The sequence below is a fragment of the Apium graveolens genome, chromosome 7 (assembly GCF_009905375.1).
Source record: "Apium graveolens cultivar Ventura chromosome 7, ASM990537v1, whole genome shotgun sequence".
Taxonomy (NCBI): Eukaryota; Viridiplantae; Streptophyta; class Magnoliopsida; order Apiales; family Apiaceae; genus Apium; species Apium graveolens.
In genome coordinates, this window is record NC_133653.1 from 16,662,139 (window position 1) to 16,677,779 (window position 15,641).

Consider the following 15,641-nt stretch of genomic DNA (forward strand, 5'->3'; position numbering starts at 1 on the left):
AACGCATTGTTACTTTGCGTTAGTATTAGTTCAAAAAACTGATTTTCTATTGAGGGGATTCAAACCTCCGTAACTTAGGACACAAATCTCCAAAATGTATCACCTAACCACTGATCTAGCTCTATCATTCTATATATATATTATAAACACAACTAAATATTACGTTTGTGAGTGATATAAAAGGCCATTTTATAACATCTGTGAGATTTTGGGCCTTTTCTCCCCAAATTGTGAGAATAAGGGCCATAATTCATTAGAATTTGTAAACATCAAACCCCAAGTTTTATTCGGAACAGGAGCATCTGTTCTTGCATACTACTACACTTGACTGTTTATTTCATTCCTTTGCAACAATTGGTAAAACTGAGCTCTAAACAAAGAGATTCACAGACCACATTACAGGTGTTTCGTCCCTACAACTTGGATAGCACTGCAGGACTCTACTTAGTCACTTCGTTTACAACTACTGAGCTGTCTACTGTCAGCACGGCTTTGAGTTCCAAGATAAATGAATGTAATTCGTCGAAATATGGATTAGTTGCATTCCTGGTATCCTCAATCCATTGCAGAACTTTCTTGTATGGACTTAATATTCGGTTACGATCACTTTCAGGTACAAGCTAAATTCAACAACAATATGTTAGACACTGCTCTTCAGTTTTTTACTATATTGAATTTTTAATAATGCTCCTAAAATTTTAGTCGGGCTACTCTGGAGAAAGCAATATTAGCAAAGGTTAAAATGAGATTTACCTGTAATTGCATAATTTCACATACTAAGCTGAGATGCGCAATTGATGGTTGGAAGTTTCCCAGCAGAAACTTACCATCTCCTTTGAGCCAAAAATTTTTGATTTTTGCAAGAGATTTAGACAGAAGCTTTTCATTAACAACAGCAGCTTCTGGATCCAATTTACCACCAAGTAGAGGTTTAAGTGTCCTATTTTGAACATAACCAACTGAAAAAGAAAGTTTGAACCATTAAATAATAGCCATTATAATTCCGAATGTCATTGATGATCAACAAGTGACGAAGATTAGACTGGATAAGTGTGAATGGGTATGTACTTGAACAAATGCTGGTTAAGAACAAAAGTAAGATTATTAAAAATGTAGATTAGACTATTATCATTCACCTTCACCCTGTCGTAAATTCGAATGATGCCAATCTAACACGGAGTGGATCTTTGCTCTTTTCTGTATATCAGATGGATACCTTGTAGTGAGTTGCAAAGAGTCAGAATTAGGTCAGATAGGAAAGAGTTGAGTTAGACATTTTACCATTCATGTCAATACTCTTCTAAGCAAAATTAGCTAATTCATGTCGAGCCTGTTCAAACTAGGACTTATAGAAGCATAAAACTTCACAGAAGTTATACTTATGACCCAGAAAATGTATACATCAAGTCTTGATATTACTGATAATTATAACGGCATGCACAAGGAGTCAAGGGGCATAGCCGCATAGGCATGGGGGATACTGCCCCCAGTGGATCTTAACGTATGTAAATGTTTTTAGGGCCTAGGATTTTATCAACATATTATGTAGGTCGTCTCCATGGATTTTCCCCCAATTAATAAAAAAAACTACATTCGCCCCTGATGTGCATCAACCTTGCTGAAACTGCAGACAATTAGATAGATGCAATCTCACTACTCACCAGTGATCTGCAACTCCAGGAAATGAACAAGCGAGATAGATAAGAATTGCATGGATGCACATCATAAAAATTTGGGATTTTGTTATGCAAGTTTAATGACTGCTAGATACAACTAACTAGAACCTGGTCAAATAAAAATCTTAACATGTGCAGGCTAAAAATAAGATTGTCTACTAGTGGGGAGACCAAAAAGTAACAGCTTTTTTCACATTAGGTAGATGAATTTTAATACAAGGAAATTAGAAATCTCTTATCTACTAAACAATCAAACACATTAGATGTGAAAAGTTGAGTTAATAAGAAACATATGAAAACAAGGTAGAAGTCAATTAGCAACGGCAAGTTACTTGGAGTACCTCTCAAAGAGCTTGTAACTTCCATGAACAATTGCTGGCAATTTTCCCATAGGATTTATTACTGAAAGTAGCATTTTGAAAGATGATAACGTCAACTTTCTAATTACACTATATGTTTAAGAGTAATATAGCGCGTGCACACACAGATACCAAAACACACTCTACGAATCTGCAAGCAATTACATTAAACATAAACTGACTGAAGACTATGAATTATATTAGTATTTGTGTTGTAAGATAATGCTAACACTCCAAATACTAGGGGTTCTCTGATCTAGTGATCTACCTAAAAAATGAATATCAAGTCATGTGAACACTTAAATACACCAGTTATGTAATATTATACATGTTAAGTTGCTAACTCTCCCAAAACCTTATAATTTTAGGATAAGAGATTAACATTTATATCCTGCTCAGATGTTAGCAACTTTCCTCATTCAAAGGGCTCATTTAGGACTTGAGGATATCTAGGAGTCGGGGCAATAGTTAGCTTAAGTGTCCAAATATGTCTAAAAATTGAATTTTTGAGGGATATCAAATTCTCAAGATATGAACACAAGAATCAAGACATGTTGATATTACTGGGTCTGTCATTGGCTCTCAACACAACCCGTAGGTCGGGTATTTTTACCGCAACACCGAATAATACACAATGACAATCACCTGATGCTAAGCCTTAAAACATGTATATTGTTTAAATTATTGGGCCAATGGTTGTGCAAAAGCTCTTGCCATACAATCCCACATTCTGTCAAATACTAGGAACCAGAAACAATGAAAAATCAATCAATCGTCTTGGTCCATGATATTGTAGCTTAGTGGGCAACGAATCTTCTTTAATTACAATTCCTCAAGAACAAAAATTCTTCCATGTTCAAGCTAACATACTAAAAGTGACTCTTCTTCCCCACTCTCAAAACTATTAGCTCTTCAATACATAGTACTAGACTACTATAGTACATGATAATTAGACGAAACTCTTCAAAATTCATTTCAACTCAAGACAATCATTTTAAACAAAATATAAAATCTCCTACACAATACCAAATATAAAGCAAAAAACAATAACAATTCTAAAATGAAAGAACCTTTATATTCAGGAGTAAACTGCTGACCCTTGGCAACAGAAACACTAATCTCTTCAAATTCAATCCTATGAAGCCTAATCAAGAAAATTCAAGAAAATTCAAGAAACAAAGATTAAAAACATACTAGCACACAAACATACATAAAAAGCTATCTAAGAGTGTGTTTATACATACTTGCAGAAGATTATAATAGCACGACAAGGTTGAGAAAGGCGATTGCTATAGTCTCAGTTTATTGAATTTGAGAAATTGAGAATAGAATGTAAGATTGCTAAGGATGAATTAACCGAGTCCTTGAAGAAAGAAGAGATTTTGAAGAAGCAACTTAAATGAGATTAAGAGGTGATTAAGGCATGGAAATCATCCAGAGATGTTCATGCTCAAATCACTAAAGTTCAAGGTATTGAGTCCTTTTGTGATACAGCCTGGAAAAAGAGCAAGGAGAAGCTGGAATCTAATTTAGTTGAAGGATTGCTAACAGATGTAGACTCCACGGATGATGAGAGTCATCCGTTTGATAATCAAAAGGATTATCCGTCGAGTGACATAAATCCTCATCCGTCGGCTGTGAGCAAACCTGTGAACAAAGCCAAACTTGCCAAGTTAATCTAGTTTTTATAATGAATTTTGTTTGATACCAGGAATACTTTCTCGTATATCACATAAAGGATTGCATATCACAAAATAAATATCATGACTTAAACAACATTTAATTGAATATTATCAGAATCAGAAATGTAACAGTCAGGACAACCCATCAGTGTAAAGTATTTACACTCAGCAAATCATGATCCAGGCGCGTCAGGATTTATCAGCCTCAGCAAATAAGGATATGTCACCTGATCAGTATTTATTTCAGCAAATCAGAGTTAGAAATTCCTGATCAGCAAATACTAATTTCCATGTTATACAGATTCAATATTCAGATTAAAATAATATAATAAATCAGTAAATATTTTAATTAAACAAGTAGTAAAATTACTCGCCCAGGTCGCCTCGCGTAAGCGAGACACCGAGACATTCGCCTAAATCGCATTTCAACCCGACCCGAGTCGAGTCTTGTCGTGTCGTGGTGTGGCGTCACATCGACATTGACACTCCCACGAAGGTAGAGTCACATTCCACATTCACCCTCCCATTGTAGAGGTAGAGGTTTTTTACTTGTACTCTTTCAGCAAAACCAGAAATTCCAGTAATTACATACACCTCAATTCCGATAATTACATTTATTTAATTGGTTTACTGTTAGCGACGAATACTCAAATTAACAGCGGAGAATTGGCTAGCTGATACTCGCATTGGATACTTAATGTTACTTTTAAATTTATATTGAAGACATCGAAGTACCGTGAAAGGCATTTTGGGTTAGTTCATTAACATGCTAATGTGCAGCCTACTTTTAGGAGTTCCATTAACACTTCTTTTGATTCTTATCTTCCTCTGGTCTTCTACCACCACCATTATCTCTAGTCACATTGTCCATGTATGCGTATCGTCGAGAAAGTCTGTATTGCCTTTCTTCTGGTGCACAACCTAATTTTGATATCCCTCTTCCACTCATTAATGCTAGTTCTGTTCATGATCATAAACTTGAAGTTAGCATCCGAGAAAGTGTTCCTAGTGTTGATATCAAGAACAGTACAACTCTTTTTACGCAAGAGATTGCTAGTTATCTTATTCAAGAGAACAATTTTGATGATCATAAACTCAAAGTGAGCATACGAGAGAGGAGTCCTATTGTTGACATCAAGGACGATAAGGCTCTTGTCACAGGAGATATTCCTGGTTATAATGTTCAAGAGAACAAAAACCTTATTGTTAGCAACATTGTTGATAACAATAAAAATATGCTTTCAGAGTTTGAATGAATCTGCAGTGAAGGTGGTGGAAGAGCATCTGGCAAGTGCATCGATCATGGAGATCGAATTCAAGAAGCCTCACAACATGTGATGGCAGAGGGGTTTATGTGTATGATTTTCCATTCCAGAGTTTTAAAGCATCCTTGTAGAGTTTACAATGAGAATGAAGCCATGCTATTCTATGTTCCAATTTAGGCAATAGGCAACAATAGTCATATTGATCGGACAAATACTCAGTTGATCCTAATGTATCGACACGACGTGCTAATCAAAGTTACTACTGGTGACTAAACATTTTTACCATTAAAGGTAATTATATATAGAATATAACATAATGCAATCCAAATCAACCCCCGGGAAATAAATTAATTGAGGTATATGAGTTTTGTCTTTCTCAATTGGACTTTTATAAATTTCAAGTCCAACAAATTCCAAATTTTATAAGGAACATGGCCAGAACATCTGTTCTTACACACTACTACACTAGCTAGGTTAAAAATTATTTAGTTGGTAACTACTTGACTCCTCTGCTTAGTCTCTTTGTTTACTCCAACTAGAGGGTGTGTGAGTGGTGCCATTTCGGGGCTGTCTTTGCATGTTCAAAAAAGAAGTTATTCTTGCTGATATTGGAAAGGATATTTAGTCACTCAAGGGAAGGATTGTTGTGATCAAGAATAGGCGAATTGAGTACGGTATTGACATCATCTTAGCCACTCCAAATGTGCAGAAGAAATAAAGAACATTATTAAGAACAACCGCCATTCATAACCAGGTGGAAGTGGTTGGTTTTGAGGATGATTTTAAGACTTTGAAGGCTGAACTTAATAGTGAGGATATGTCCCTCAAAGTCATTTCAATTCACGGTATGGGGGGCTTGGGCAAGACTTCACTTGCCACAATGTTAGGCTTGCTGAGCAGTTACCTGGCTCCTTATATTCTAGTAAACTGCCTCTCCCACAAACGATGTGGGACAACTCCTAACAATCTCCCCCTTCACATATCGGGCCCGACACCTATCGATTCTGCCTCCTTCAGTGTGACCAGGCTCCCCCTCGACCCATACTGAAAGTCCATCTGACTATCTGCTCCCCCTAGGCCCATACTGGAAGGCCCGTCTGCCTCTTCCTAGGTCACTTCTGGAGCCCACGTGAGATTGTTATGGACCGTCACAACCATAGCTCTGATACCACTTGTTGGGCTTGCTGAGCAGGCCTAACTCCACATTAGTATGATACTGTCCGCTTTGGGCCAAGCCCGCACGAATTTGTTTTTGGGCACCTCCCAAAAGGCCTCATACTAATTGGAGTTACCTGGCTCCTTATATTCTAGCAAACTGCCTCTCCCACAAACGATGTGGGACAACTCCTAACACACAAAGTTGTACAACTCTAGCGAGTTGAGAAATTTTGACACTCATGCTAAGGTTTGTGTCTCCAACGAATTTGACATGAAAGATGTTCTGAAGAGGATAGTAAAGTCTTTTATGGGACCTGAGCATGAAAAATATTTGTCAACCATGGATGAGCATGATTTGCTGCAGTACCTGCCAAAGTTACTTCAAGATCGAGGCCGCTATTTGGCGTTGATTGATGATATATGGGACATCAAGGCATGGGACCAATTAAAAATTGCATTTCCGAATCAGAAGAATGGTAGTAGAATTATCATAACTACAAGAAACAAAAAAATTGCAGAGATGGCAGAAGGCAAATGTTTTGTCTATCAACTCCATTTTCTAACGGAAGATGAGAGCTGGCAATTGTTCTGTAAGAGAGCAGAACCAATAACCCAGAATTTGAAGAAATTAGGAAGGGAGATGGTTGGTAAATGTCGAGGTTTACCACTTGCAATTGTGATACTGAGCGGCCTATCATTGCACAACAGGAGTTACGATTATTGGTCAAAGGTGAAATAGCATATATGGAAACAATTGAAGGAAGATGGCTCTCTCCAGATTGAAGAAATACTGAGCTTGAGTTATAATAACTTGTCTCCCCAAATGAGAGACTGTTTTCTGTATCTTGCAAGGTACCCCGAAGACCATTTGATTGATCCAGACGACATAAAGCTTCTATGGATTGCAGAGGAATTCATATAAGAAGCCGGGGAAGGTGACGGAGTAATCATGGAGGATTTGGCTGAAGATTGTTTGAATGAGCTATTTAATCGTAATATGATGCAGGTTATTGATTTGCAATGGTACAATCAAGTTTTGAGTTGCAGGGTCCACGATCTTGTCCATGATCTTGCCATGAATAAAGCAAAGGAGCAGAAGTTGTTGGTTGTTTTTGACTCAGGTAAACATCGTACAGACCACATTCATTTGTTCAAAGGACAAGCACGTCATGTCATTTACAATGTACTAGGCGAGTACATAAAATTACTTGATCATAGATATGATGCTTTATATTTACATTCATCGGGTCTAGTAAAATATTTTGGTGGTACATGAAATTACTTATTTATTAACACATTTATATAACTAAGAGATAAAATAAATATCTGAAATTCCAGCATCACATTCTTGCAGCAGCTAAAGCAAATTTCAACACTCCTCCTTGCTTTGGTTGCTGCAAACTCCAAGTTTCTCGCTAAGAAACTCAAACTTGCTTCTTATCTGAGCCTTCTTAAATATATCAGCATGAAGAATATGATTGTGAGAGATACTAATTTCTTCTTGATTGTCGGCTGATTCTTTTGTGCATCCTTCTTTTTTCATATTCGAATCTAGTAACACGTTCCTTAACCACAATGTTTCATTTAGGCTTCTTTTTTACACAGGCTGCATCAAATACTCCTCAATTCTGCCATTCCATGTTCTAGAGGCCTGTTTGAGGCCAAATAAGGCTTTCTTAAGTAAATATGCATGATCTTCTATTTATTTCACAACATAATTCTCAGGTTGCTCCCCATTACTTTGAAGACATCATTGTCATTTGCATCTGAAATACTTTCAATTGCCACTCTGCCTTTTCCCTTGACTGCAATATATTCTCCATTCCCAATCCTCACTTTGGAAGCCACTAAAGTGTCCAAATCCTTAAAAAGCTCACGATCAAACATTATATGATTAGTACAACCGCTGCCAATCAACCACTTCGCACTTGAATGACTAGTTGCAAAGCAAGATGCTACAAAAAGTTGCTCCTCATCTTCTTCATCCGCCACATCAGCAGCAACTTGAGCAACACTCTTTTGCTCTGCATCCACATTAGGTAATGCAAGTGGCGTTCTCGAAGATGCTAAAGAGGCTTTGATATTGGCTTTGATATTTTGATTTTGTCTCAAAATAAAAAATCTGGTTTTCATAATGAATTTTGTTTGAGATAAGGAAAACTTTCTGGTGTTGTTTTCTGACCTGGAGGCTAGCTCTGTTTCGTTGTTTTTAATAGCACACTCTTAAACTAAAAATCATACTGTCAAAGCATTTTTATTCAGGTTACTATTATCTTTGACCTTCTTTTCTTATAATGGTTGATCCTACATTGTATGTTCATTTTAATAATATAATTAGCCATGCAAGCTTATGGTTTATAACCTTAATTATGCATATTAAACAAGTGTCTATATGCAATTAACATGCCAACGTGCAGCCTACTTTTGGGACAATTTAAGTCCTCCTAAGACGTGCCTTTATGTTGAAGGCACTCTTCTTGTGTTGAATATCTTCCCTAAAAACAGAGCAAATTATCTTGAAGAAAATTAAGTTTTGTTTAGCCAACAAAAATGGCCCTTTCACTGTCTAAGAAAAGAGCTAAATCTTCGAAAAGAGCTGCAAAAGAGCTTGGTTTCTTTCAATTCATCCTTTCCAAGTTACTCTCTCGAGTTCCATTAACACTTCTTCTTTTGGTTCTTGTTTTCCTCTGTCTTCTACCACAACCATCATCTCTGGTCACATTGTCCATGTATGCGTATCGTCGAGAAAGCTCAACAGTCTGTATTGCCTTTCTGCTGGTGCACAACCTAATTTTGATATCCCTCTTCCACTCATTAATGCTAGTTCTGTTGATGATCATAAACTTGTAGTTAGCATACGAGAAAGTGTTCCTAGTGTTGATATCAAGAACAGCGCAACTCTTGTTACGCAAGAGATTGCCAGTTATGTTGTTCAAGAGAACAATATTGATGATCATAAACTCAAAGTGAGCATACGAGAGAATGGTCCTGTTGACATCAATGACGACAAGGCTCTTGTCACACAAGATATTCCTGGTTATAATGTTCAAGAGAACAACAAAAACCTTAATGTTAGCAACATTGTTGATAACAATAACAACATGCTTTTAGAGTTTGAATCTGCAGTGAAGGCCGTGGAAGAGCATCTGCAAGTGCATCGATCATGGAGATCAAATTCAAGTAGCCTCACAACATGTGATGGAAGAGGGGTTTATGTGTATGATTTGCCACCAAAGTTTAACAAGGATTTGGTAGCTCAGTGTAGTGATATGTCTCCTTGGTTGGATTTTTGTCAATTTTTCAGGAATGAGGCACTGGGAGAGCCAATACCGAAGCTTGGAAAAGCCTGGTACAACACTCATCAGTATTCTCTGGAACCAATTTTTCATTCCAGGGTTATGAAGCATCCTTGTAGAGTTTATAATGAAAATGAAGCCAAGCTATTCTATGTTCCATTCTATGGTGGCTTAGACATCTTGAGATGGCATTTCAAGAATGCCTCTCCTGATGTTAAGGAGGCTTTGGCATTGGAACTGGTAAAATGGCTTAAACTGCAGAAACCATGGGCTATAAACTCGGGCAAAGATCATGTCTTTGTTTTGGGTAAAGTTTCATGGGATTTTCGGAGAAGGGATGATTCCCCATGGGGAAGTACATTTTTGAATCTTGAAGATATGCAAAACCCGATAAAGCTACTGATTGAAAGGCAACCTTGGCATGTTAATGACATTGGAATCCCACATCCTACCTACTTCCATCCTCAATCCGATGAAGATATTATCTCATGGCAATTCAAGATCATCCAATCAAGCTGAAACAACCTCGTTAGCTTTGCAGGAGGTGCAAGACCAGATTCTCCAGACAGTATAAGATCAGTGCTGATCAACCAATGCACTTTAGCAAGTACTGGAACATGCAAGTTTCAGAATTGTAGTTCAGGAGGTTGTGATCAGCCTGAATCCATCATCGAACTATTCTTGGAATCTGAATTTTGCTTACAACCTCCTGGTGACAGTCCAACTAGAAAATCTGTATTTGATTCTCTAATATCAGGCTGCATTCCTGTGTTTTTTGATCCTTTCACAGCTTACTATCAATATTCATGGCATTTGCCTGAGGATCACGGCAAGTATTCAATGTTTATAGATCAAGAAGAGGTGAGAAAGTCGAAGGTGAATGTGGTAGAGTGGCTAATGAAGATACCTAAGAAGGTCAGGGATGACATGAGGAGGTATATAGTGTATGAATTGTTGCCTGGATTGATTTATGGAGATTTAAGTTCAGATTTTGAACAGTTTCAAGATGCCTTCTCTATAACAATGAATAATCTCCTTGAGAAGGTAACCAGACTGGGTTAAAGTGTATAATGTCATGGTGTTAAATAGTTCAAATTTATAATGTACATGTTATGAATTGCTTGAAGATAATTTCATAAATACCTGATTAGACCAGAAAATTCTGCAGTTTTTGTAATTCTTTACTAACATGAGTACATCAATTAACAAAATTTATCTCTGTATTATTCATCATTACAGCAAACACATAGAATTCACACATTACACTGAACATTTCCCTTGCTCCACAGAGCAAACACTCATAAAACTCACAACATAACTATATTTTCTTTAAAATCTTCTCAATCACACGCTATATTCTCCATACATGTTGCAGACGAGGTAGTTAGTAGTCGACCATTAAAACTCAGGCCTCAATCCCGGTTATCAAGCGACTCCTAAAACTTTCTTGATATCATTCTGCAGAAGTCGAAATGATCATATGTTTGCCACAATATAATTAACTTGTGTAATGACATGCAAGTAATTGTTACCTCAAAGGTAAGCAGAGTGGTTGTGGGAGCATAACGTTCAACAAGTTTGTCATCTTTATCGACTAAAAACTTGGCAAAATTCCTTTCAATTTCATCTCCTTTGACGGACTTGAGGTACTTGTATAACGGAGCAGCATCTGATCCATTCACATCAACCTAAATAATCGAAAAACCACATAAGTTTCTCAGACAAAACAGGTCTAGCATACTGCAGTTCAAGATCAAAACGTGTACTAACATCCTTACCTTACTGAAGATAGGATATTCAGCTTTGAAACGAGTGCAGACAAAGTTTTCAATTTCTTCATTAGTCCCAGGCCCTTGTCCATTAAACTGGTTGCATGGAAATGCAAGAATCTCTAGTCCTGTAAAGTCACTCACCAGATTGTTAATCACGAAAAACACTAAACAAATGCAAGGATTCAACAACAGCTTCAGCTAACACAAGCTTGATCATAAACTCATGACAGTGAAACCAACCTTGATCCTTGTACTTCTTGTACAACTCTGCCAACTCGGTATAGTTTGAAGTGGTAAGGCCACTGCACATCAAAGCAAACAAATCATAATCCAATACACTTCTTTAACAAATGCACATTTTGCTAAATCCTCAAGATATTATGTGTAACTCCTTAGTTTTGATGATCACAACACAGCAAGCCATCATGTTGTTATTTGAGAATGTCTGCAGGATATAACAGCTTAATGTCATTGCTGTTTAAGTATCATGACAGCAAGCTATCATAAGACAGTAATCTATTTCAGCAAGCTATGATCAACTATGTCAGAATAACAGCAAGCTAAGATGCACAGTCCAGATTCAACAAGAAAGTCGAATTTCATGGAGATTTTATAGGATCTTCATATATATCAGTTGTAAGGACTTCTCTAATATAATATACCTGCATGATATATAGAGAGCTCATTTATAAAACGTTTTTACTTATTCAAATTGATTTCCTAAAGAATAGGAGTTTGTTTCTCTTTCAAACTCTTTCTCTTATCTTCTTATTAAAACGTTTTATCCTCTACAAAATAGAAGAGATATTTTCTGTACATTGGACATCTTTCTTTCTCTTCTATCTAACGTACACATGAACGTTGGAAACCATCCCAACGATCTTACACGGTAGAATTGGATTCTAGCCGTTGTAATTTGTTGAGGCTGTTTTCAAACGTTAATGTGTGGTTATATAAGAGGTTTTCTTGCAGTTTTATGATGACGAATTTGCAAGCAAGAACACATACAACTCCTGATCTTTATTTATTTCAAAATACTCTCGAGCTCTAAATATATACACGTGTTTCATCTTAGAGAGAGTTTATAGTTTGAGTTGTAAACTTTATCATTGATTTGTATTGTTCAAATTGTATTGATTAGTTGCTGGATAAGTTGGCTAGGGAAACAAGGGTTTAGTGGTACTTGCTAGAGGAGTTTGTACTACGGGGTAGTATAGTACTTAGAGAGCAGGTTCTTAAACAGGATTTCAACAAGCCATTATCAGCAGCTGGGATAAAGGGAGATATATTGTTATATCTTGTAGTTGTAACCTTCATTGATCAATAATATATTCTCTTACCAAGTTGGTAAGGGACCAGGACGTAGACCATAGGGGCTTAGGGGTCGAACCTGGCTAAAATTCTTGTGTGTTCTATTTACTTTCCTGCACATTATTTTCTGCATTGCATTTAGTCATCTCAGCTTACTATCATTATCAGATTATAGTTCAGTTGTTAAAATCTCAGTAAGCTATTATCGGGTAAAATTTAAAAGTAATCCTAGTTAGCCATAATCACCTATTCACCCCCCTCTAGGTGTTATTTCATTATAAAGTGAAGCGGAAATCAAACGTGTGACCTACTGTACACAGAACATCGTCTCAGGACCTCATCGATAAATCAATAACATACCATTGAGATGCAACATTGACAATCAACAAAACTTTGCCCTTGTACTTGCTTAGCTCTACATCATTACCCTTGCCATCACTACAACATTTTTGCAATCATACAACTGTTTTTTTTTCGTTGTCTGAAAGGTAGTTTTTCCGTTGTCTATCCAACACTCGTGTGATCGAAGGTTGGACAACGGTTGTTAATACAGTTGTAATAAGGGAGATTCAACAACAGTGTTTAACACTGGTTACAATCTGGATGACACAACGGTTGTTTTAGAAAAACAATTGTTGGAACATTTTTAACATGACAGTTTTCTTAGTAATAAACAACGGTTTATTTACGTCATGAGAAAGTTCTAAATTTTCTTTCCAATTTTAAATATCTTTTCCAAACAATAGTTATTAGACAACAGTTTTAGGGTGGTGTTATAATGCAAAATAGATAACGAATTACTTTTCGGGAACCATTGAAGAAACATTTGTAACACAACAGTTTACTAAGTAATAGACAACAGTTTAAAAAACCATTATCTTATTAGGTATATGCATTTTGCATATCAATTTCATATTTAATTAAAACCAGCTGCATAAAAAACCACAAAAATCAGTCCCCTGCCAAAATAAAAATACCATAATTCATACCATAATCCAAAACAAAATCATACCATAATCTAGGCCCCCGCCAAAACAAAACCAATTCACTACCACACCATAATCCATACCATACCATAATCCATCCGTTCAACAATCCAAAACAACCAGATCTACCTACCAAACTACCAGCAATCCACCGAACACAAAATACATTATCGCAAGTCTACTTATCACCAACTACATACATAAAACATCCACTTTACAATAAGTTCAAACGAGTCTACTTGTCAACATACGATAAGTTCAAACGAGTCTACTTGTCAACATACGATAAGTTCAAACGAGTCTACTTGTCACCAACTACATACATAAAACATCCAGTTTACGATAAGTTCAAAAGAAAAGAAAGGCGAGGACCTAGCTTGCACAATGTTTCATAAAATATTTTGCAAACTGAACCCTGATCTCGTTGATGTCATCCTCAGTGTAAACCAGGTTTGATCTACGCAGCCACTGAAATATGATCCAAAATTTTGTATAAGTAACATGTTCTGCCCTTATAAGAGTAAATACAAAGTGGATGAAAAGGCCCATCGATAGTCAATTGTCACCTTATTAGCAAAGTCCAGCTCCTTATCATGAATGATTTCCATCATGTATCGCATCACAAACAGGCCACAATCCTTGTTCCCGGTTTGCACTGGAACTCCCTAAAATATCAAACATAAAATCATTTAAAATATCCAGTCTCCTTTAATAACATAATTAATATATGATCACAAAAATAAATAAATACCGCCATGTTCTCCCACAATACTTTCTTCTCCGGAACCTTTTTCAAATCCTCCTTGTACATTTTAATGGCACTGCAACCAAAACGAGATATATCAAAACACAAAATAACCACTACAAAATATGGTCGGACAAGATTTATAAGTTAAGACTTAATAATCAAATTTTATAACGTGAACTCTTACTTGTCGACAACATCCACCCATTCTCCATTTGCAATTCGGCGTTTAAGAGGGTCCATATAGTAGACTACCTCTGCGTCTGGATTGACAACTGTCAGGGTCCAGTGGTTGCTACAAAAAATAAACAGAGGTGCTTGTTAAATAGTAAAGCCTAAATTTGATGCTTTTTTGTCACTCAAACAACTTAAATATCATAAAAAAAATTACATTTCTATTGAATTAAAATCAACCTAAAAATTATTTAAACTCACTATTTGTGAAAAATAATCTAAAATGTGATACTAGTAGAGTGTAATTTACTGTAATAAACATGATCAGGTATAACATCAAAAATTGAAGGCTCATACTGATAAAATTTAAATTCCAGTAAATAAATCAACTTTAAAACTGAACCTATACAATTATCATCAAATTTGAACTTCAAATATTATGAGGTTGAACTATACAATTTCCCCCGTCTTAGAAACAAACCTAACATCTAGTAACAAAATCAATTAAATACTGTAAGCCATTTGATTACTTTTATATTAACTTCAAAACTGTCAAGGCATTTGATTACGTTTATAATGAACCAATGCAATTAATATAAATTTCAACAAATATTATCGAGTTTAACTATACAGTTGAACCCATTCCTTACAAAATTAAAGCTAAATTCTTGAAAAAAATTAATAAAAAACTGGCAAGGCTTAACAGCTTAATAGCTTGGGATAGTAAAAATACTTACACATCATTGTACGGCAGGAGAAAATGCTGCTCTTTCCTAGAATCTTTAAATCTTGAACACAATTCACGCGACCTCTGCACTGCACTGCCACATCCAATGGCACCGATTGTGCCCGGATCTACAAAGCTAATCATGTTGACCATCTTATGCTTCTTCACATATTCATTCAAGAAGCTACAAATTAAATTAAGCAGTCCTTAGTAAAGATTGTCATACTTATTCCAAGGCTATATACTAGGAAAAAAAACTTTGAATGAAAAGCTTACTGAATAAAAAGGCAAATGACAGAGCCGGCCATTTCACCTCCAGAGCACACTGCATGTATATCAGATAAGAACATGATTTGCTTCTTTGTAAAGCCAAATGCTTCTTTGCTTAGCTCAAAAGAAATTGTTCGGCCACCACTCAAGGCTTCCTTTGCCCATGTCTACAAACGTTTCATTGCAGAAGGATAATTCGGACCAATTTGAACAACAAGCT

The 15,641-nt window shown here is 36.2% G+C and overlaps 2 protein-coding genes and 1 pseudogene across 2 annotated transcripts in view; 1 reads left to right on the plus strand and 2 right to left on the minus strand.

The window, feature by feature from the left end:
* Positions 1–259: 259 nt before the first annotated feature.
* LOC141671285 (glutathione S-transferase T1-like) overlaps positions 260–15,641 on the minus strand; it is a 58,979-nt gene continuing 43,597 nt past the window's right edge. The window contains exons 2-6 of the mRNA XM_074477480.1: positions 3,106–3,179; positions 2,018–2,078; positions 1,137–1,216; positions 754–959; positions 260–620 (exon numbers count right to left, since the gene is read on the minus strand). Of these exons, the coding sequence (XP_074333581.1) occupies positions 441–620; positions 754–959; positions 1,137–1,216; positions 2,018–2,078; positions 3,106–3,179 (601 nt within the window). The 3' untranslated portion in view covers positions 260–440. The remainder of the gene's footprint in view (positions 621–753; positions 960–1,136; positions 1,217–2,017; positions 2,079–3,105; positions 3,180–15,641) is intronic.
* LOC141671526 (xyloglucan-specific galacturonosyltransferase 1-like) lies at positions 8,691–10,498 on the plus strand (annotated as a pseudogene).
* On the minus strand, positions 10,747–13,673 carry LOC141671527 (putative phospholipid hydroperoxide glutathione peroxidase). The gene is made up of 6 exons (XM_074477798.1): positions 13,639–13,673; positions 12,880–12,957; positions 11,449–11,510; positions 11,215–11,333; positions 10,969–11,124; positions 10,747–10,894 (listed from the first exon to the last, which is right to left on the minus strand). Exons 1-6 carry the CDS (start codon positions 13,671–13,673, stop codon positions 10,862–10,864), a joined length of 483 nt encoding a protein of 160 aa, XP_074333899.1. The 3' UTR covers positions 10,747–10,861.

Excerpts from the sequence above, each read along its gene's own strand:
- LOC141671527 (XM_074477798.1), bottom strand. The coding sequence starts at position 13,673 with ATGTATTTTGTGTTCGGTGGATTGCTGGTAGTTTG. Across the intron at positions 12,958-13,638 it reads GGTGGATTGCTGGTAGTTTG|TGATGGCAAGGGTAATGATG; the intron begins GTAGGTAGATCT and ends AAAATGTTGTAG. Across the intron at positions 11,125-11,214 it reads AATATCCTATCTTCAGTAAG|GTTGATGTGAATGGATCAGA; the intron begins GTAAGGATGTTA and ends TCGATTATTTAG.